The sequence below is a fragment of the Protomyctophum parallelum genome (genome assembly GCF_964188405.1).
Source record: "Protomyctophum parallelum genome assembly, chromosome: 8".
Taxonomy (NCBI): Eukaryota; Metazoa; Chordata; class Actinopteri; order Myctophiformes; family Myctophidae; genus Protomyctophum; species Protomyctophum parallelum.
In genome coordinates this window covers 30,415,704-30,439,264 of record NC_139703.1, presented here as the reverse complement: position 1 = coordinate 30,439,264, position 23,561 = coordinate 30,415,704, and the positions used below count along the sequence as shown (strand labels likewise).

Genomic DNA, 23,561 nt, shown 5'->3' with positions numbered 1-23,561 from the left:
AGATGCAGTTTGTCAAGATGCTCTCAATGGTGCAGCGGTAAAAGTTCACCAGAATTCGGGGATCAAGGTGAGCCTTCCTCAGTCTCCTTAGGAAATATAGACGCTGCTGTGCCTTCTTGAACAGGGTGGAGCAGTTGAGAGCCCATGAGAGGTCCTCAGAGAGGTGAACACCCAGGAACTTGAAGCTGGACACCCGCTCCACCACCGCCCTGTTGATGTAGATCGGGGTGTGGTCACAGCGGTTAGTTCTCCTATAGTCCACAATTAGCTCCTTGGTCTTCGTGGTGTTGAGAGCCAAATTATTGTCAGCGCACCACGCGGCCAGGTGCTGGACCTCCTCCCTGTAGGCCGACTCGTTATTGTTCTTAATCAGGCCTACCACCGTGGTGTCATCCGCGAACTTGATGATGGTGTTGGAGCCATGCACCAGAACGCAGTCAAAGGTGAAGAGTGAGTAGAGGAGAGGACTAAGCACACAGCCCTGTGGTACGCCGGTGTTCAGTGTCAGGGTGGAGGAGGTGTGATTATCCAACCTAACAGACTGGGGTCTGTTGGTCAGAGAGTCCAAAATCCAGTTGCAGAGTGTGGTGCTGTTGCCAAGGTGGTGAAGTTTGATGACCAGTTTAGAGGGGATGATGGTGTTGAATGCGGAGCTGAAATCAATGAACAGCATCCTTACATAGGTGTTGGTGAGTTCCAGGTGAGTGAGGGCAGTGTGAATTGCAGTGGAGATGGCATCCTCAGTTGACCTGTTGTGACGGTAGGCATACTGATGAGGGTCCAGGGTCGGGGGTAGGCAGGTTTTCAGGTGAGCCAGTACCAGCCTCTCTAGGCACTTTGTGATGATGGGGGTGAGTGCCACAGGGCGGAAGTCATTCAGGCATGTTGCTGTGGAATGCTTTGGTACTGGCACAATGGTAGCTGTTTTGAGACAGACAGGAATGACTGCCTGAGACAGAGAGAGGTTGAAAATGTCACAGAAAACTCCTGCCAGCTGATCAGCGCATGCCCTCAATACACGACCAGGAATGCCGTCAGGGCCCGCAGCCTTCCGTGCATTCACCCTACTCAGTGTGGTGCACACCTCACTGGTAGAGAGCGTGAGCGGATGGTCACCTGGTGGAACGCTGGATTTGGTGGCGGTCTCACTGTTGTCCCGGTCGAAGCGAGCGTAGAAGTGGTTCAGCTCGTCGGGCAGAGAGGAGCTGCTGGAAGAGGGGGTGGAGTTATGGGGTTTGTATGCTGTGAGTGCCTGAATGCCTTGCCACATGCGCCGAGAGTCAGAGTTGTTGAAGTGCTCCTCTATCCGCAGTTTATATGCATATTTGGCCCTCCAGATGCCCTTCTTCAGGTTAGCCCTGGCTGAGCTGTAGGCCTCCGTGTTACGTGTTAGTTAGGCCCAAGGGGCCAGAAGAATGCTGAGAGTCATGCACTTGTCTGTGTTTGCCTAGACAGTCAGTCTCATCAGCATCACTTTAAAAAAAACACATTTACGAGAGGTTTTCAGCAAGCTTCTACAGTCACAGGGGGAATATGAATCAGGGTCCTGGTCGCCCTCCGTCAGTAATATATGGAACACACTTAATTAAGACACGGATCAATTTAAACAAAGGGCATTATTTATAAAAGCGTACCTGTGAAGCAAGGGGACAAGAAGCAAGGGCAGTAATGATGACAAACACCACCACACAGTTTTTTCTCATTAATCTACACATATTAACTGCATATTCTATTACAGTGGACAGGTGTGTAGGAGGGTATATCCATTTCAAAGACCACAGAGAACTCCCACTCACAGCACTTAAACGTGAAATTAACCTTATTAGTTATACATTGGGAGTACTATGTTGTAACTTGTATGCTTGGTACATAGGATATACTTGTTGAGCAAACCTTGATTTAATTTCAAAAGCTTTTTTCTTAAACACTTTTAAGTAATAAATCATTCTTGATTTGTTTAGGGTTTTAGGGAGACTCCTCTTCAGTTGTATGGCCAATAGAATAATAGTTTTTATCCATCTCCTCCCTATACAAGGTAGTAGGTAACACACTGGGACTTGTACCTTTTCTTTATAGTCCATACAGTGAAATTTAAGTTACAATCAAAACTAGTGTGAGAAAGTCCTTCAATTCCTTATTACCCTGGTAAATACAAAACACACCATCAATATAACGGTACTAGAAGTGGCAATTTTTCTATATATGGATTGGAAACAAAAGCCTTCTCAAAGTAACTCATAACTCAGTAACTTGAATAATTTGGGGCACAACTCGACCCCCCATACTTGTGCCAGATGTCTGAAGAGAAGTAATTATAATTATGTCAAAACCTGCCAAATCGAGGAAGAAATCATAACTGTGTTGTCCCGATTCTGTAAATTGAATAGACATCAGGCAAAGAGTCTGAGCTATTATAGCACAATCTGGGGATACATTAATGACTTACCCTCTTCCAGAAAGGAAGAGGGTAAAATACAACTTGAGTGGGATGTTTGCTGTACAAAACATTTCATTCAGATTTGGAGATCAAACCATTAAGTTTAGCCTCTAATTATATGTTATTGTAACAGTTGGGTCAGACTTAAATTTAATATTAAACTTGAGGCTTGATGTTTATCTGCATCTTAGACACAGATAGCACCTCCCTTGTGAGCAAGTTTGATTACCACACTTTAGAATTCATTAGCTCTGCCTCTGTCACTGCTGCTCTTTCTTTAATAGATTTCTGGGACATGAGGACATTTAGTAGTGATTTTCATTATGTCCTCTTCTACTATAAACCACATGAACCCTAATGTCCCTATTCTGGCGTTAACATTCTGCAATTTTAGCAGATCTACAAACTCAGATTTGCTAATAGTGGCCCTTTTAGGCAAAGGTATACATGTATTTGGGGCCGAGAGGAAAAGGTATGGGCCTAGTATAAAGCCCTGGGAGAACCCGGTCAATTAAGTAGTGTTTTTAATGGAACCATTAGACACATTGCAAAACAGCCTCTAAGGCCAAAGGGGGCGAGGAGGAGTTCTAATTGTAGCCTCATTGTTATGGGTAAGAAGTGTTTCAGCGTCATTTGTCCAAAATAAATGAATAAATCTACTTCCAAAACAAAAGCTTTTCAGGACAAAATGACAGGCCCTTAGACAAAAGATTAATTTAGCTCTGATCTGATGTCCTAGACAGGCTGCACACATCCAAGGACGCAGTCCTGTTCTTGGTGTGTGATCGCCTCCCACACCTGCATTTCTTTTTCAGTCATGGCATTTGCTGCGTTCTCCTAGAGGTTATTCACTGGAAGGCTGTCAGAACAACCGCGGCGGTGGTAGTGAGGAGCTGCTGCGGGCTGACGTGCACTTGCTGCTTTGTGCGCAATAGTCTTCTGGATATGGTAGAGTGTATAGGCCTAATCTTTTATAGTCCTCTATGTACTAAAAAGTACAGACGCGGGTCTGTACTTTTTCAGTTTGGTATTCTATTTAACAATCTCGATCAATGTAAGCAAGTCTGTGCAAGTCTTCTGTTTAAGAGTAGGCCTATGTTCTTGGTTCACATGTTTTAAATAACGTTTTAGTTAGCAATTTTTGTCACACATTTAGTAATTGGCATGTTTAATGTAACCCCTATCTATGCCAAGTTTGCCAACCCCTAGAGCAACCACATTAAGTAAGTTGGTCGGACAGGCTTATTGTCGGTAACGGGGGAGTCTATCCCCGTTACAACAATACTTATAAGTCGCCAGCCACTTATTTTTACCCAACAGTCCTCCCAATCTTATAGGGCACTAAGGTTTGACACTCTAATCAAGGCCACTGAGCTGGTATAAGCATTGAGTAACTGTAAGAAAACATTCCACATTGTTCCAGTTATATATACAAAAAGGCAGCAAACCGTTTCATCAGCTACAGTAAAAAGAAAAGGAGAGAAGACGTTTGTCTCTGTGCCTACGGGCATGGAGTAGACATCAGTTAAAGCAGCTCTGACAAAACATTGAGTCTGAAACTGAGTCTTAGAAAAACAAGCAGATACAGTAGAAACAAATGGAGACTCGTTCTCTCAATTGTTCACCGTTACCTGAAGACTCAATATTAACATAACATTACGTGAGCGGTTACAGTAGGCTATATGGGTATAGTATAACTAGCATCTATCAAGAAGTGATTCAAGGAATAAGGTGTGCTGGGGGTGAGGTGGAGTCTGAAGAGCTGAGTTCTCAGAATGTGGCAGAAGATAGATATTGCAGGATAGTTTATTGCAAGTTCAAGGATAGAAGGGAGTTCTCTGTCTATCTACACTACAGGATAGAAGCCTGCAATGCAATTCATTACAAAAAGCAAATGAGCATGTGTTCTTTAGGTGGGAGGAAAAAAAAGTAAGTTTTTTGCACGCGCGCAAAAAACACACACACACACACACACACACACACACACACACACACACACACACACACACACACACACACACACACACACACACACACACACACACACACACACACACACACACACACACACACACACACACACACACACACACACACACACACTTTTATTTTATTTGTTGGTGATAATGAGTTGAGACAGTAATGATCGGAAATGCAGGAGCTCAAAACTGATGCGGGGGAGCCGACGACATGTACAGTGCAACGAGACTGAAACGGCGGTTTTATTTTGATATTTGCCCAGGGTTCTCCTCATTACCCGACACACTGCCGTGTGAACAGTCAATTTGCATTCACGGGAGAGGGAGGCATCAAAAGCCCTGTGAACAGGTTCTTGTTGCCGCATGACTGTGTGAAGGGAGTTACCAGAACCAGGGTGAAATGTTCATCCTTGACGCAAGTCAATGTCTCTCTTGCATAATAACACATCATTACTATGTTTCAGTAGCAGGGGATTCAGTGTGTCACTCTGGGCCCCTGACATTTTTAATAGATCCACGTTTCAATAATTTAGCCATCAGTCTGAGAGCATCCTCGACAGCCTCATGCCTCTCCGTCTGAACGACTCCTCTCCTCCTCCAGCTGTAATGCTATGCAACTATACATAATGAATGTCTCCATTATCAGCAAGAATTATCGTTGCGAAATAGAAGTCAGAGAGGCATATCAATTTCGATAATGACGTTCATTGACATTATTTACCGTTTAAAAGCTTGGTGACAATCCTGACCAAAGCACACCACAGCAGTAAACATCATTTGGCATTACAGTGCCCCCTCCCGTATACCGACATTGTGCCCTTTTCGCCAAACTGAGCACACACACACACACACACACACACACACACACACACACACACACACACACACACACACACACACACACACACACACACACACACACACACACACACACACACACACACACACACACACACACACACACACACACACACACACACACACACACACACACACACCTCCAAGTTCCTCATGCAGACTGCATTTGCCAAATATGCTTTTATAGCTCTGTTTTGAAAGCACTGTATTACGGAAATGCGCCAGTAACTTATCACTGTGACAGAAACATCGGCCACAATCAGCCTTTCTCCGAACATAAAACCACACGTTGTACCATATAACATAACCTTGAGATGGTTTATGGTCAATGCCCCTGATGTAAATAGGCACACCATCTGGATTTGTTTCATACAGAACCACAAAATAACCTGTTCCACTCCAACGGCATGCAGCTTAGCCATATAGCAGTGAGTAACACATGACAGTTTACAGTAGCGGACAAGGATGCCTCGCAGCAGTGGCTAAATAAAAAACGCAAATGAGGTTGAGGAGGGCATCAGAGAGACCGAGGGTGAAGATCACTCGCACGGCGGGCGATGCGGGGCAGGGCCTGGCGACTGACAATTCGTTTAAAGAGACCGTGGTGCTGGAGGAGGTGTGTTTGCAGGTACTCACTGGCTTGCATGAGCTGTCCCTGACGTCCAAACACCTGGGAAAAGGTGGCATGGCTGCAGGTGAGCATGTTCTCCATGGCCGATCCACTGGCGCACGCTGAGGAGAGAGGTGTAGTTGAGGGAAGGTCAGAAACACTGCGGCACGTCAGGATAGAGAGAGAGAGTAGAGGGAGAGAAAGAGAGAAACAGCGAGAAAGAGGGGATGGCAGAGGAAAATAAGAAAAGAGGGAGAGGGGGGCTTGCCTTCAGTCGTAGACGCTGTTGTGTGTGATTTCTCCTGAAGCGTAGAGCACAGTGACGAACGCTGTCTCCTGGACCGGTCGGTCCTGCTGCTGCTGCTGCCGCCGCCGAGGAGGAAAAACAGACCCTCGCTGCTCACACCAGGACGAGCAGCGCCGCTCACTGCACAGATAATGAGAGGGGGTGTGACTGCCTGCCTGCTCGTCGCCCGGCTGTGTGCATCTATGTGCGCGCGCATGTGGTAAAGTTATCCGGATCGCGTGTATATGTGAATGTGTTTTTGAGTGAGTGTGTGTGTGTGTGTGCGTGTGAGAGTGGCAGGAGGAGAGGAATAGAAGAGGAGCCGTAAGCACGGCTTCTCTGCGAGTGCTCTGATCTTGTGCTACGTCTGTACTGGGGCTGACAGTCTTCTGCAGCTGCAGGCAGAGAGAGAGAGAGAGAGAGAGAGAGAGAGAGAGAGAGAGAGAGAGAGAGATGAAATCCTGGTATGGAAGCAGGTAAAAGTTACATCCTCCCTCCTTCCCTGGCTCCCCTGTGTGAGTCAGGCAGCACCATCTATCCTCTGGGGCAACAGAATGAGAAGGGAAGTGAACAGAGCGTGCCCCGTGCGTCTCTCCTCTCCCCCCCTGCCTCCTCCCCTCTCTCCACAGCCTCCCAGTTTGTCTTGCCTCAGCAGGAACATCTCTCTCTCTATCTGCCTTGCTCTCCCTCCCTCCTCTTTCACATCTTACCCCCCCCCCCCCCCCCCCTCCCTCCATGCAAATCCATCTGAAAGCCCAAGCTGCTGCCGGGAAACAGATTCCCGCAACTCCAGGCTCTTCATCTTTCCCCCACAGAGCTGAGAAATTGCGGATGAGAAAGTGAGGAGCTGATGGGTGTGTGAGAGTGTGTGTGTGTGTGTGTGTGTGTGTGTGTGTGTGTGTGTGTGTGTGTGTGTGTGTGTGTGTGCGTGCGTGCGTTGGGGGGGGGGGGGGGGGATTAAAAACTAGGACTACTCTGGCAATTGGTTTGCCAGACACTTCATCTCAAAACTAAATTGTAGGAAACTGCTGAACATAAACTGAAAATAAGTCTTAGTCGACTAAAAAATAACTTGTTGAGCTCATAATAGTTGGCTCTGAAGCATGCACGCCTATTTTCTCCACGTGAGAAGATGGGTGTACCGGGGCATGTTTGAATCTTTGTGATATAGGTAACGTGTATATAGTGTCAAGGGTTGAAAAGAGTATATTGTGATGGCTGTAAATATAAACCCCCTCAGGGTTTGAGGCACAGGAGGCTGTATTGTACCCATTGTGCCACTGTTGGCATGGAGACATGCATTCTGGACAATGCTATGACACAGTTATTTCAACAGCCTTAGATCTCACTCTGTCATGATCACATTCAGGCACATCTAGGCACTCTTAAAAACCTCTCTGAACCGAGCACTTACACTTACACACACACACACACACACACACACACACACACACACACACACACACACACACACACACACACACACACACACACACACACACACACACACACACACACACACACACACACACACACACACACACACACACACACACACACACACACACACACACACACACACACACACACACACACACCTCTCCATCTAACAGACTTCCCTTTAGGCAAAAACTTTCCCAGGAAACCCCATTGTCATGGAGCCGTTTCTTTACACTGCCATGCCGGTAGGATTGCACACCGGGGACCTGACCACAGCATTCACATCCTCCTGTTTTGAAAGGAAATGGCAGGACACTCTAGGGCCACTCTGGCAGTTATGCGGTTGTGGATATTCTGGTTGAGGTAGATGGTGCATACTGCAGGTGAAAGGAGAGTGACAAGTAAGGTCAGCCTACGATGGTATGTCTGGAATCAGAACACCATAGTATGTTGCGTGTCTTAAGAAAACGATTGCGTCCCCTCTCCAACTTCAGGTTTACTGCAATTATCTTTGAACAGGAAGTGGGGGCACCAAAGCATGTATGCTGTCATATATGAACAGCCATCATCCTCTCTCACAGATCTCACTGCAAAGTATTGAATATGGTATGCCGTGAAATCTGACTCAGCCTCCTTATACTATCATTCAGACATTCATAACGTTCCCATGGCTCATAAACACTGCAGTCCTACTGCTTACACGATGTTCTAGGTTCACAAACTACGAAAATGACCACTATTTTGGGCATGTCATTATAGGCAAGTATTTTCAACAAATACCAAATAAATAAATTGCAAAAATAGACAATGTGACCTTGTAGAACGTCTGTTTACGATATGTTCACGCGACACTGTCGTACGATTTCTAAGCATAAAGTAGGGCTTAATGGTTAATCTACTAAGAGGCTGCAAAAGCTTTGTGGTCTTCAACAACTCATATCTGCCTTTCTCGTGTCCATGGAGTTTATTTCATGGGTCCAGGCATAGGGCTGCATAGAATTGTTTTTTTATGAATGCGGCTGAGGCACCGTACACAGCAATCAGACGAGAGTGCAGTGATATTTCATTCTGACAGCTCAAGTATGGCGCAGCAGGCCTCTTCCCACACATGCGCATGTGTACACACACACACACACACACACACACACACACACACACACACACACACACACACACACACACACACATACACATTGCAGAACACCCATAAACAACAGGCAACCCACAGGGAACCATAAACTATACCATCATGGCGCCAGGGGCAGATACACATTTCACCCTGAATAAAGAAAGATCAATCCTGGTGCATCAACTCCGGCCCACAGATTTCATTTAATTCCTCATCGCTAGCCCGATCTGTCAACTTAACAGCCCATGCACCTTCCCCCTGCACTAATATCTAATGAGAAGTTCTAGTCCACAAGGCATACCAATTCTTTTGATAGTTTGTTTTAGTGCTGGGAGCGTGTTACTTCTGCACACCGCCTGCAGAGTGGGTTTGATGGCCAATGAATGCCTCCGCGTGACAGATGGGGGTGCTGGCCAAAACTCATCCCAGCAAATGCAGAGGCCAGGTGAGGACTTTGACATTTATAGTAACCAATGCACCACTTATTGTATGGCCTTGAACAATCAGTGCTCCAGTTTACTTTAAATTCTGTCTGTGCGACTTACATTAGGCAAGAACAAAAAAGCATGGCAATACATGATCACATACATGAAAAGTACTATTCATGAAACATGCGTAAGCTAAGAACGTAACGTACTTTATACAATATGAGAGTGCGAGAGATGCACATGATACTATGTATGTGTGCCTAAGGCTAAGGTACTTCTATAGATCTGACTCAGGGCAACTCAATGGCCATTGGCCTTTGCGCGAATGACAAGGTCAGATTGAATTGATCCATGTTAATATGGACAATGTTCACAACTATGTATTCAATGACTAATACTATTAATTTCCTTTCAATCATTTCTTCGTCCACTCAGGATTATGTGAATAACCCCGTTTTTAAGTTGCTCGATTCAGTATTTAGAGATATTGATATTCATTTTCGCTGCCCCGCACCCTTCCTATACAAACCCATTGTAGCTTCTAACTCCATTTTAACCATGATAGATTTATCAAAAACACCTGTCTTTTTCATGGTGACTGATACTGCCCTCCTAATGCGTGAGGGGGTTTGTATAGGAAGGGGGCGGGGCAGCTAAAATGAATATCAAATATCCGATACTGAATCAAGCAACTTAAAAACTATCTGGGAGAGTCTGAGGTGTTCACACAAGACTGAGTGGACGATGAAATGACCAAAAGCTTTTTTAAAGTGAAATATCCCTTTAATGACTGACAGCAATCTAACCTTCCAAAACACATACACACTATCCAAGATTAAACCATTTCAAGCCTGTACTTAGTTGACAAGTGCCCCCCAGAACTCAATACTCAGACATCGGCATACATTTGCCCATTATGAAATTCCCAGAATCATGCGATTGAAGACAAACAAAAAATTACAATGTTACAGTACAAGCAGTATTCAGTTTTTGGTGATTCTGGTCGCATCTACTTTATGTTCAGTGGTCATTCTATAGGCCTACTGACTGGAGAGACTGACTGACTATATAAAAGTTATATAAATGTTCTGATACCAGTCAGTGCATTCCATGTAGGTAAAAGGCTAATCATGGGTTCTGACCTGAGTCTTCTCCTTGAACATTGCCCCATCGTTCCAGTCGTGTCTGGCAATGCAGAAATAGCTGAAACATTATCTAGAAAAGAAAGTTAAGGGTGCAAGTCAGGTAGAACTTATATGCTTAGGGATGTGGCATTTGTGTCCGAGAAGTAACGTGTACACTTTAGTTTGCCAGAGACTAGTGACAATTCCTGATATAAATCATGAAAAAGAACTCCCACAAGTGAGTAGAGTAGCACAAGGAAGTAATAATTTAAGTTATGACTCGCATATCAAACTCAGTGACAAGTGTGCTGCTCCCAAAATAGACCCAGTCAGCTCTCAAATCAACGAGCAAGCTTGCCATGGTTGGATGATCTTGGGGGTAACTTCAATTAAAATCTAATCTTTAGTGCAATATATTCCATCAAACTCAAATAACAGGCCAAATACATTTTCACCATTTGACAGGCTTCAGATGGGGTTCAGCCTATAAGGAAATCAAGAAATGTCTGGCAGAGCTACGCACATCTATCAAAATGAATGAGTACTGGAGTGGAAAGAAAATACTTAAAATCACTCCTGGTTATTAATGTAGTTGTCCAGGTGCCGTTAGCATATTTAAATTAGCTAAAGCTAAATTATTCACATATTAAAGATCAGTGTGCAAGCGCAAAGATGTAAAAGCCATATTCCCCTTGAAGGCATGTGCCTCCCATGCAGTTCAATGCCATGGGCGTTTTACATTCTGCTACAAATTCCTGTCTTACCAGTCTAGTAGCACTAGGCACGGCGCATATATCCAGGAATGACAGGTGCTCTTTTAAGCAAGGCAAATAAAATAAAAGCTTTATCCAAATTGAAAAAGGTTTTTATTACGTCAATTACAGCAATGCTTTAATGAGGTCAATAGGGATATTTTGTCTTTGTTCATCTTCAAACACATAATATTGATGCTGAAAGGCAAAACAGATTTCATGAGGAAAATATAAATTAGCTTTAAATCAAAATTGTTCAATATCTTTCTGCAGAACATGCTACGAGGATTTGAGCACCAGCCCTATGAGCTGTCTCAGTTGTACAACAGATATGGTCCAGAGAGAGAGATAAGGGGGAGAACTGTAACGGGGCTGAGTACAAAATAATAAAGCACTTCATTTTCAATTGGGATTTAAGAATACCTTATTTATCATGTATTAACAGGTCAACTCACCTACACAAAGTGACCATTCTCCCAACATTAAGATACAGAAATTATCTATAAATTATATTTATATACGACATGACATTTTGGAGCCTGGGACAGAAGAAAATGAGTTTAAGGCCGTACTTGACATAACACTGTGGCTAATGCTGGTCTTCTCCAGGTGCCAAAACCCTGACAGCAACCATTTCAAATCACATCACAGGTCACAACGTCTTTAACGTTCAAGTTCAATCATGTATCGTATTGGTGTACTAAGTATTAAGCTCATTAGGCTTAATAAAACAAACATGCTATAGTATACTTTTGATGAGGTTGCACAGGTGTAGTGAGGCAACCCAGTGTCAAGACTAACTTATACTTCCTCGGACGGCCATGTCTCAACTTTTGAAAATCCATAATTTTCATTGAGCGATGAAGTATAAATTAGGCTTCAGTAATGTGCAACAGAAGTGGATACATTCCATCATTCACATATTAACCAAATTATTTCAGGTTTCATACTGATCAATCTAGAATTTTGGCAGGCATTTTTAAAGTGCAGTAAGATAATGCTGGGCTATACGAGTGACACATGAATAAAAACAAACGAGTTTGCAGAGATACTGAACCCCAAATAGACAAAACAACGGACATCTGTGGCAGTGTTCTTCCAAGACTGGTAAATGACAATATTTTCAGGGTGACAAAATATAATTCCCCAATTTTGCAACAATCTGCTCTAATGTTCAGATAAGAAAAAAAAGAAAAGAATGCAAGACAGCAAGTAAAAATATACTTGAGATTGAGATCAAAAGGAATAGCTGTTGACCACACATCCAACAATATCCATACACACATTTTAACATACACACATGTACAGTGTTCCTGAGGACCATGTTTTGCAGCAAGCCACTGCCATTTTCATCTTTGTTTCCCCAAACAAAACATAAACTGCCAATTAAACATAATTCTACAATATACTGACTACAGACCTTTAAATCAAACAAATTTATCCATGTATTAACTGAAGTTGGTGCAAGTGGTGATGGGAGAGAAAGGGAAATTGGCTTTGTCTAGTATACTCTAATCAGTACATGCATTAAGATGATCCAGAATCATCAGAAAATCTAAACAACCAAACCAGGGAAATATGGAGCAAAAATAGACAGTTGTGTATGAACCGATATGTGATTGCCATCTGCAATATATCAGCTTTTAAACATAACGAAAACCTCACTGTACTGTTTCAAAGATAGCAGAACCCTAATTGTACTGTTTTGGGTCAAGTAATGACACTTATTGTATATATTATCTCATCGTTTACAGTCAGTTTGCCCCCCAACCTCCCCCTTCTTTTTTTTGCAAGGCTGTTAAAAATCCAGGCTCAGTTGAGAAGATAAATGGAAGATACAGCCAGCTAGGCATTAGAGACTTCACTTGTTTTGAGTGAATGTGCCCACCGCAAAAGAGGTCAGCCTCGCTGCTGTCAGTGCCTTTAAGTCCAAAGCAGATCCTGAGAGGTGACCAACATATTCCCCTCGATAATGTCCACATGGCTCACTTCAGTGACTCCTATAGAAGCACAAAACAAAAAGAAAAGGGTAGCAAGGACTTGTTACTTGCATTAAGCAGAGCGCGCAAGTACTGTGACCGGCTGCGTATGTTGGCCTGTCCTCGTGGTCCCTAATTGGCTGTTGATGGTGATGATGTAACTAAGGTACGTTTGGTGATCGGCTGGGTATGCATGTCAGGGTAAGAATGGTGGTCCCTTATTGGCTGTTGATGGTGACGTAACTAAGTTTCAAGGTTGGTAAAAGGTCAAAGGGTCTAAGGATTTAGAACAGTAGAATGAAATATACATTATTTAGTAGCAGTGCTTGCGCACAAGTAGGCCATACATAAAACTTATATAGCGCTTTTCTAGGTACTCAAAGTCACTATACAGGACCAAACATAAAACAACTTTATAATATATATTATAAAGTCGTTATATATTAGTTTTATATTTATTTATATTTTATTACAAGAAGAATGTTGTCTACCATACATACAGTCTGTTGTCATGACAGTTGAACCAAGTTTGAAAACAGAGCATATTATGAATACCGGTACATCATCGCATGTCAAATTCATGATCAGGTTTTCATTAATTACATTGCCTCAATGAAATATCCTACCTGAGTCTCTTTTGGCTCTTGGGCAGGAAGCTCCTCCGTTTTCACCTCCACAGAAGCTACCGTGTTCGCAATTTGTAAGCTTCTGGTGACTGGACCTCCCACTCTCTCCCTTGTTCGCAGAGAGAACCGTTCCTCTTTCTTCGACTGCTGTAGCGGCAATTTGACCTCTCCTGCCTTCTTGGGTGCAGGTTCTTTGCCCATGCGCTGCATTCTCATGGTCTGCCGCTGCGCAGTGTCAGCGGGAGTGTCTGAAGATGAGGGGGTCGGAGGTAAAGATTGAACTTGGACTTTTTTACTTTTTTTGCCAGGGGATACTGGGGAGGCTGGGAATGAGGCGGGCCTTTTGGGACGGCCCAACGGAGTAGAGCTTTTTCCTTTACTCGTCTGTGGGGGTTCAGGCCCAGACTCTGCTGCACCTGAGCTGCGGGCCCTGGTCTTTCCCAGGGGTCTCGGCTCTGGTTCTGGCACACCCTGCTGGGTTTCTGGGTCCAAGGCTTTGCTCCTAAGGTTCATGCTTTTATCTACATCTGGAGCCGCTTCTTTTTTCACCTCGGCAACACCTTTCTTGCCTTTTTTAATAACGGGCTTCATGGGACAGCTGACTGCAATGTGTTTATTGAGACTGGCGGGATAGGTAAACTCCCGACTGCAGTGGGGACAGACATGCATGTCCTGCTCTACGACTTCAACTTTCACAGCACCCTTCTTCACAGTATTGGCAACCTTATTTTTCTGTGAAATTGCCTTCTGGATAAGTTGGTTCTTCTTCTTGCTGAGAGAACTCATTTTCGTTTTACCAACGGGATCTTGACTGAAATTTAGCCTCTTCGGTTGCCCCATTCTGCGGAAAGCATTTTGACCCACAGCAGCAGCTGCAGCGGGCGACAGCGCTCCATTCTGGGGTTTCACAATCTGTTTAAGTGGGATGGGGTTTTTCTTCGGAGTGTAACGCTTCTTATCACTAGCATTGGCACAGGCCAATATGTGCTTGTGTAGCTCAGGCATGTTGTCAAAACTGTTGCCACACTTGGTGCAGCGAATGGCAGTGCTGAAGGTCTGTGGTATGTTGTGAGTGGTGAAGTTGGTAGCCGAGGCCACCGACCCGGCGTGAGAACGGCTGTGGTAGGGAAAAGGAGGTGGTTTAAAGCTTGGGTAGTGCTGATTTATGCCCAGGCGGACATCGGGACATTTGGGCTTCCCTCCCTCTGAAGCCATTATCTTTATTGTAGTGTAGAGCTCCTCAGTGGGATCCTCTGGACCATCATCTCCGTTCTTACCATTCACACCTGGCTCCTCTGGGATTAGAGCAGACCCACTGTGCGGGGCAGCCTCTTCAGAGGTCTCTGGTGCTGGCGTTGAGGGACTGATTTCCTCTTTGGCCCTGGATGGGTCCGTGTAGTTCTGCGGCCTGAGTTTGCCGCTCTCGACCGTAGTGTGCGTGCATGTCTCGTTCGGATGCAGGTCCTTCTGGTGCTGTTGCAGGTTACACAGGAATGCAAACTCCTTGGAGCAAGCAGAGCACACAAATATCCTTCCCACACCGTGGAGGGCCGTGCGGTGAGCTAGCAGGGCTGCAGCATCGCCAAATAGCTGCACGCAGAACTCACATTTAAAGGGCCACTCCACAGCGTGCTCAGAGATGTGTGCACCGAGCTCTTTGATGGAACAGAAAGGCTCATTACAGACATTACACACAAATGTCTTGCAAAACATCTCAGAGTCCTCTCCGTGCTCCTCTGAGGCATTCTCCACAGCAGGAGGCTGAGGCGAAACGTCAACAGCATCACGGGTTGAGGAGTCAATGCCATCATGAGGTGACACATCAAAAGCATCCTGAGGTGAAGAGTCAACGGCATCATGAGTTGCAGGGTTCAAATCTGACAACTCCTCTTTCATCAGGTGCATGATGGATGGTGATGCAGATGGAGAGGAAGTGTCATGTGATACAGGAAGAGGATGACAAAGGGAGGGCGAGGACGAGGCTTCTGGTTGTGATGTTGAGACAACAGCGTCGGAGCACTGGGGACTCCCACCATTCATTGAATCCAGATCTCTCCCTCCATTCATTGAATCCAGATCTTGACTCAGTTCACCGTTAAGTGTGTCTTCACCATTCACAGTCCGAGGAATATCCGTCTCCGTTATGGGTTCAGGCTGGATCGGTGTTGCTGAACTACTGTGATCTTTGACTGGCGTTAGAGGGGCAGAGTCCAGTGACGCGGGAATACAGCTCTCATCTCCATCATCTGGACTTTCTACAGCTAATGAGGTCTCCTCCGTGTCCGACAGGCGCTTATAGTCGATTGATCTAGGAGACATTTTAGGAGACAGGACAGGGAGGGGTCGTGATGTGGGGCAATCTGGGGGCTGTGGTGAGAGTGGAGAGCCGGCCATGCCTGGAGGAGAGGGTATGGTGGGCAGTACAGGGGGAGGTGGTGTCGGGGAGGTCAGACTGGAAGTGCCAGGTGAGGAGGGGTGCATAGTGACAGGGGTCAGGGAGGGTGGAGAGGGGTGGGCAGATTCCAATGCCATGTTAGGAGAGAGAGACTGACAACGGCCTAGGCTTGCCGAGGCGGAGGGGCCTTCGTCCCCTGCAGAGGTCAGACCACTGTACTCATTCAGCAGCACCTTCTCAAGCATGCACGTGTTGGGCTTCCTTTTCTTAGACGGGGGCTGTGGAGCCGGACCTTTAGATTCGTGCTCCACTGTGCTCTTCCGATGTACGCTTAAATCCAGAGCCGAATCCCCATGCACCTTGCTATAGCTTTCAGTTCTCCTTCTGACAGAACTGGACAGGTCTAAGGGCTGCTGATTGCAGGAATTCCCCCCACTGTTAGAGGCAGACCAGCTGCGCATGTCCTTTCCAGAAGAGCTCATGGTGTCCCCGTCGTCCTTGCTCGACAGGCTCCCGGCGGGGGATGCACAGTAGCGTTCCAGCTTAGGCACCTTGAGGGTGTACGAGCTCCCCATCTCCATTTTGCAGCTCTCTGCTTTCTGTGCAGGGCTGAGCTGCGGCGAGGAGGGAGGGGAGCCCGTTCTTCTCTTGAACCTGCCAGAGGCCCCTGGCAGTGAGGTGACAGACAGCGGGGAGGCCAGCCTATGGCTTTCTGCTATCAGGGCAATAGTGGGCTTCTGGCTGTCCTGCGTCTGAAGGAGCTGTTTGAGCTTTGGGGAGAGATACACCGTTTTCTCCCTTTGAAATGCGAATGAATCTGTGGACTGAGGTATTACTCCTCCCACTAACAAGTTGGACGAGGATGATGTGGAGGAAGACGACGAAGATGTGGAACCCGTTTCCGTTTCCATTTTCAGAGTGGGAATGAGTGGCGGAGTAGAGGTTCTCCTTTTTGACGTTAGATGGCCCATGCTGGAGACCTGCTTCACGACGTTGCTTCTGCCCTCGACTTTGAGTGCCTGATTGAACTGATTTGGGCTTATTATAACCGCGTCAAGGCCAAACAACGCTGATCTGGAATCTACCTCAATCACCTCGCAGGTGCTAACCGTGCTGGTGGACAGAATTTTGCCATCTATGTAGAAGCTCAAATTCTCAGAGATGTTTTTGGATACGTCCACCACGTAGTCCTCTCTGTCTGCCTCATCCTCAGTGTCTGCACTGGGCACATAGACGGGTGGCGGGCTGGTGCTCGGGGATTCATCAGGCAGCTGCTGCTGTTGCTGCTGCTGGTTTTCCTGTAGCAGCATGCCTTTCCTGCGGACTCCCTTTGGCAGCAAGTGACGTTCATGTATTCTGCGCTGGTGCCTACGCATATTGATTTGAGTGCCAAAGGCTTTGTTACAGTACTTGCAAGGGTGGAGCTCTTTCGATTCGCCATTCTCGTCCAGTAGGAACGGACGATCTGCATCGGGCCCCGATTCTTTCCTCATAACCTCTGCATTCTGCAGAGGTGCCCCAATAAACTGGGACCCAGTGGTTATGTAGTGACTAGTTGGGCTGGTGCAGTCGGGACTTGAAGCGTCGGTCTGCACCACAGGACTGAGAACAGTGGCTGTCCCAGCCAGAGAACCGGGCCTTTTCTTCGGCCCATTCTCATGTCTTCGCTCATGCCGCCTCCGCCCCACCTGTGAGCCAAAGGACTTGCCGCAGTATCGGCACTTGAAGGCGTGCGTTTGCTGGTTAGCAGTGGTGTGGATGTGAATGTGGCGCTCCAAGCCTTGTTTGGTGGAAAAATGGCGCTCACAGTGCTGACAGGGATGAGACTCTCCATGGGGGTCATCTTCAAGATCACCGTCAGGGTCAGGATCAAGGTCAGGATCAGCATCAGGTTCCGGGAGGGAGGCGGACTGTGTGCCAAAGTGCAGGTCCCTTGCACTCTTTTCACCCATGTGACCATACAAAGGGTCAGGCCGATCATTATTTTGCATCAACTCAGCCGCAGACAACTGCTGTGCAGTTTTCATGGGAAGTAGCTGCTGGGGTTCAGCAGGACCCTTCACTTTGTCCACCTCAGCCTCCCTGTGTCCCGTCATTAGCCCAGGCGTGTCCTTCCTCACTGTGTGGTCAGCATTTCCCAATGGAGAAGGGTCCTGGACACCCTGCGAGGGCCCTTGTGATGACGGCCTCTCGTCCTCCTCATTAGGACCTGGAGAGAATATATTGGATAGATCAGTGTCATGCTTTCTCGAACTACCAAGGTGTTCCACTGTTCTACAGATGCATCTCCTTTCTGATAACCCTACAACTCATTATACTGATGACATGAGGAGCCTTACATCCAATTGTCACTGAGCATTCTTCACGAAAACTAAATATAGGCTCTCCTCTGTCCCACATGTGAGTAACAGTAAATACTAGCCCGTCAAATGAAACACTCCCATAGCACACATTAACCCGTTCTGACCTGAGATCAGATTCTAAAAATGTCTTCAACATCCTGACAGTTTTCTGAAAAAGCTATGTTTCTATGTCAGTCGTTCTTCGATTTTTCAAAAATAGCAGACCTACAAGCTGAGCTTGTAGATCTGCCATTTTTCACCACCAAAAGGTAGATCTGCCATTTTTCCCGCCCAAAATGGGTTAAAAGCACGTTGCTCTCAGGAGTATGCCTTTACTTGGGGCCACTAAATTACAAAAATAAATAAATTGAGAAGCACATTATATTTGGGGGATTTCTGTACATCTTACAATAAATGCCATTTTCAGAATTTATGCACATTTGTACTTTTTGCCTATAATGACATGACCAATATCATAGAATAATTTCATATTATATTATCAAACTTTTTAATCGATTAAATGGAATAGTTTGAATAGAACTGTTAGCAGAACATAATTTATTTATTTCACATGCAAGTCAATTGCACCCAAGGAATTGGTAAACCTTGGTTGCATACACTGTGGTAGATCGTCGCCACAGTAAAATGAAGAAAGTGATGATTACATGATCAAACAAGATACATCCATGGTTACGTTTCGTGAGCACTCGGATCACCTCAGGACACGATCACGTGACCGGAAGAAAAGTATTCACGTGCACAGGACTGGAGTGAGAACTATAAATTACTCCAGTCCTGTGCACGTGAATATTTTTATAATAATACTGCCATTATAATAATAGCAGTCCAATGGAAAACTGCTCGCTCTCTGCTTGAAACTTTTAAACCGTATATACGGTCGCGTATAGAACATGATTTTTCCCCCGATTCTACAACATCTGTGCGTGTCATTTGAGAGCTACGCAAAAATATTCTGTGATTTTTCTAAGGTAGGTGAAAAGTAGGGCACGTAATGAGCTAGGGACCTACTCTGAGGAGGCAGACCAATAATTCTCTCACATCAACATTTAGTTTGCCGCTTTGTTGCCGCTTTCGGGGAGTCTGTGGACTCCGGTCATCACAGAGATGCGTGAGCCGAGGAGCTGGGCATTTCAATATCAGACGAGCTGTGGGAGGAGGGCTTGCTTATCATTCAGAGATGTTCTATCAATTCTAGAATCTAGATAACTTTGATTTAATTTAAAGTATTGCACAAATTGCATAAACTAAACAGTCAAAATCTGTTTTCCAGAGGGTTCTCCATCACATTTACTCTGGCCATGTCCAATTCAATTGATTCTCCAGACAATGGGAAAGTGATATTCAGCCAGATTGTTGCTTTAATAGCGATATTTGGTTGCTCTGATGAGACACGGGCCCTTCACCTGTGTTCTTTGTTATTGACGAACAATAAATACATAAAAGAACTAGACAAAATACACTGACATTTTGTGTAATGATAGAGCAATAAAATGTGAGACAGGCCATCCATCCGCAACCCCCACCCTAATCGTGTGTACCCAGCTGGCTACCTTTTAGACCCAGCTGGATTATACACTAGTGGAACACCCTGACTAGTGACTACTTCTGGAATTCAAAGCAACAAACAGGTTAACATGACAGAATGCACCGATACCCATGTCATTTTATCATCAAAAGACACAGTGAGTCTTAAAAACACTAAGTTTAAATGATAAAAGGACAGCTCACCTTCTTCCCCATCCCACATCTCCGTGACAAGAAGTTTGGTTCTGCTCGTTTGCTTGAGCCCCCGGAATCCACCCAAACCAGCCTGTCTGGCTCTCTCCGACACCTTTCTCCTTGCTGTTTGGGAGAAATGCATACAGTTCATATACATTACAAAAGGCTTGATCTAAAGCAAACACCAAGGTCTATGTAAACATGAACACAAAGGTCTATATTCTACCAAGGGCCTTATAGATCTGCAACAGTTATAGCACCAAAAATGGCATTTTAACTGTCACTTTGTAGATTAAAACATTACATGTTTACTTTTTTTAAGGTATAGTACTGTATGTAATGTAGCAAATAATATATCAAATCAAAATATCTGCTGCATAACATGGACGTGCTTGGTTAAACACCCCGTTTAGTGTAGGCTAGGCCAACTGTTTCAAAACATTGTGGTGGTAAGCACAAGGCCAGTCCCTGCTTTGCCTAGTGGCCTTAGCCTATCCCTAAAGCAAGAATTGGACAGTTGGAGATTGTAAAGTTAGCCTAACACTTTGCATATTATTCATCATCAGTCATAAAGGAGCTAATTTTCATAGTAATATCCATGTATTGGCAGGCGTTATCAAATTGACAGGGAATAATTTACGTAAACTCAAGAACTAGAATCGAATCGTGGGATACCAAACAATCATTCTAACCCCTACTGAACAATGTGACATCTATCTATATCTAGCTATACATTCTTAAAACCTGTGTGTGTGTGTTCCTAGTATTAACTTGAGCACCGACAACCGGTACATGGGTAATGCATCGTTCCCGATTTACATTGCTGCAGACGTGATGCTATAATTAACTACACAGGTCTAGTCATAAATATACCTGGGACAGGTGTGACTTATTCCAAATTAACATGCTATAAAAGACTCCGTAGTTCTCAGTGTGTTTATGTATACTTTATATCTGTCCCTATCAAATAAATCAGAAGAGAAGATATAATATGTCAAGCAGAGGTTCCCAGAGTATGAGAGGAGACCATTTTGAATTTCAAGCCAGTTCTGTCTCAAGAGGCTGTGCGTGTGTGCTTACACACCCAGTCATCACTGGAGTTACTGTGACAACAAGGTCATCTGTCCTGGCCCACAAAGCCAAAGTCATGCCTCAGAAACGCATGCTGCAGGTCAGTCATCTGACCAGTATGGTCAAAGGCCTTAGGCTATGTCTTCAGCACTAGCACACACACACACACACACACACACACACACGTGTTTCTAGGATTTTGAAAATGAAAATATTATTTAAGACAAGCCTACACAGCTCAATTTACAAATGTTTCTAGGATTTGGAATAACATTTAAAACAAGCCTATACAGCTCAATTTAATTTGACTGAGATGGTAACTCAATATGCATTGCACATAGCATCAAACCCTGCTGTGCATGTTTAGATGGGTTGAAGTTAGACTAAACTGAAGATTAGTTGGCTAAATTGTGCAATCTTCACTATACACTTTAATACAGAGCAGCCAAAAGGCACTGCAATGCAGTATTTAAGGAGATGACGGTACCAGAGGCAATTGCCTGTAGGATAATATCTATTTAAAGATTTCCTCAACAATAGTGTCCATTCAAAACAACATATAGTATGACAATGAATGTGATTGTGCAACACCAATTCTAAATGCAACAAAACATTTCATACATAAGATTTAGGTCTGGGGCCAAACTTTAGCTGTACACCATATTTACATTGTGGCAACTGAAAAGAAGAACAATGTATTTTGTTACTTTTTGGATCACAACTAGCTTACTACACAACACATACGTTGAAGTAACTTAATGAACCAATTATTTTCTTGTGACATCTGTAAATAATAAATCTTAGCTGCCTTTCTTCAACCTGCACAGTTCAATAACCACATGAGTCATGACCTTATTGCCCTGGCTCTCCATACAATGAGTTTGTGCTCTCTCCCTTGGATTACTAAAGACTTAACTTTGTCACGATTTAAGTTTTAAACTAAAAGAAAAAAGGTAATTCAGTTATTTCTTAATCGTGTTGTCAAAAACATTAACACAATGCAGTGTCAAAGCCATTTCAAATAAAATAGACACCAACTGCTGATATCAGATATCTCAAAATATACATTGTTATCTAGTTCTCTTCTTTGTCAACCCAATCTGAATGTCAGTGATGGGATTTCCTTTATGAAACACTGTGTCCAAAGTTCATTTCGACTACTTTAAAATACATTTCTAGTCAGCTAAATTAGTGTTTGCATATTGGACAGGAAAGGTGGGACTCCATTTGTGATCTGTACTTTGTTTAATTAGGGGGTCGTCTGCATAGTGGGTCCCATAGTGTTATCAAATTCTAGCCACTTGAAACAAATGAAAATGCTGTTAAGTTGTCTCTCTTTAAACGGATACATTTAAAGTTCGCACTGGCGTTTACATCCTGGCAATGGCACAGGATGTAAATACTTTAGTATAAAATAGCACAATATCAATCGATTCCAATGTGATAAACTACGTAAATACTGTACCGACATAATCGTGTATTAATTATTATCTACTCCAATTTCCAGTCAGCTTGCCATCTGCCACAGTACGAGTACGAGATGTCTGTCACGTCCAGCCTTGACCTAGCCTGTTAGCTTGCATGCTATCTTGCCATACATACCTGGCTTGGCCACGGGCTAAAAGCGGATGTTTCTGAACGGGATTGTGACAGACAGAGGCACTTTTGCGAAAGCACCTAAAAAGCCATTGTAGCGAGCTGAAGTTGCAGCCTATGTTGAATTCACAGCAGCTTCCAAAAACAGTTATCTCTCGTGTAGCTGGCTAGTTCGCTAACTAGGCTAGGCCATCGTCAAACTGGAGTAGTCTCTCTCCGCCGATGGATGGCTTTCATGCTCCTGAAACTCAGGAAAGGTCACATCCTCGAAACGTCACGAGCGTTAACAGACACAAAAGCTGCAAAAAAAAGTTTTCCCCGGTTCTGCTTTGGTAGTTCTGTGTACCGCACAACTGGGACGAGTCCCTAATACGTGCTGTATGCTGTTGGTGGTTCAAATGCGCTTGCAACGACGAGTTTCACGTTCGAGTTGAAAGTAAAGGAAATCCCAGACACTCACATCGTCAACCGACAGTCGGTGGCTAGTAGCGACTAGCTTCGGTAGCTAACGAACACCTAACGTGTGGGATACAACTTCGACAAGGGTTGCAAAGAAACCAACAGACTTCTGTTCGCCATAAAACGCTCTGCTTGTACGGCTATGAAGGACATCGAATATAAATGTCATGTAGTTTTACAAAAACAGCAGCAACAAGGCAGGCCTCACCTCGTTTTGCCCTGGGTGTATTTTTCTTGCCCAGGCTGCTGAGTCTTTCTTCCTCTAGTGCAGCTGTTATCTCAGGGCTGTCTTCTCCACTGTACCACACCA

At 44.7% G+C, this 23,561-nt stretch overlaps 2 protein-coding genes across 4 annotated transcripts in view; both read right to left on the bottom strand.

Annotated features, from left to right (window-relative positions):
- Positions 1–6,002, bottom strand: part of kaznb (kazrin, periplakin interacting protein b) — a 167,579-nt gene extending 161,577 nt beyond the window's left edge. For both annotated transcript variants that reach the window (XM_083772130.1, XM_083772131.1), the window contains exon 1: positions 5,911–6,002. In XM_083772130.1, the coding sequence (XP_083628256.1) occupies positions 5,911–5,986 (76 nt within the window). In that variant the 5' untranslated portion in view covers positions 5,987–6,002. The remainder of the gene's footprint in view (positions 1–5,910) is intronic.
- A 6,242-nt stretch (positions 6,003–12,244) lies between these two features.
- prdm2b (PR domain containing 2, with ZNF domain b) lies at positions 12,245–23,561 on the bottom strand. Of its 2 annotated transcripts, none has more exons than XM_083771863.1 (4): positions 23,460–23,561; positions 20,135–20,248; positions 13,649–18,252; positions 12,245–13,043 (listed from the first exon to the last, which is right to left on the bottom strand). In XM_083771863.1, the coding sequence occupies exons 2-4, from the start codon at positions 20,151–20,153 to the stop codon at positions 13,029–13,031; spliced, it is 4,638 nt and encodes a 1,545-aa protein (XP_083627989.1). In that variant the 5' UTR covers positions 20,154–20,248; positions 23,460–23,561; the 3' UTR covers positions 12,245–13,028. The 2 variants fall into 2 exon arrangements, with proteins under 2 accessions (XP_083627989.1, XP_083627990.1); XM_083771864.1 differs by lacking the exon at positions 23,460–23,561 and adding an exon at positions 22,799–23,200.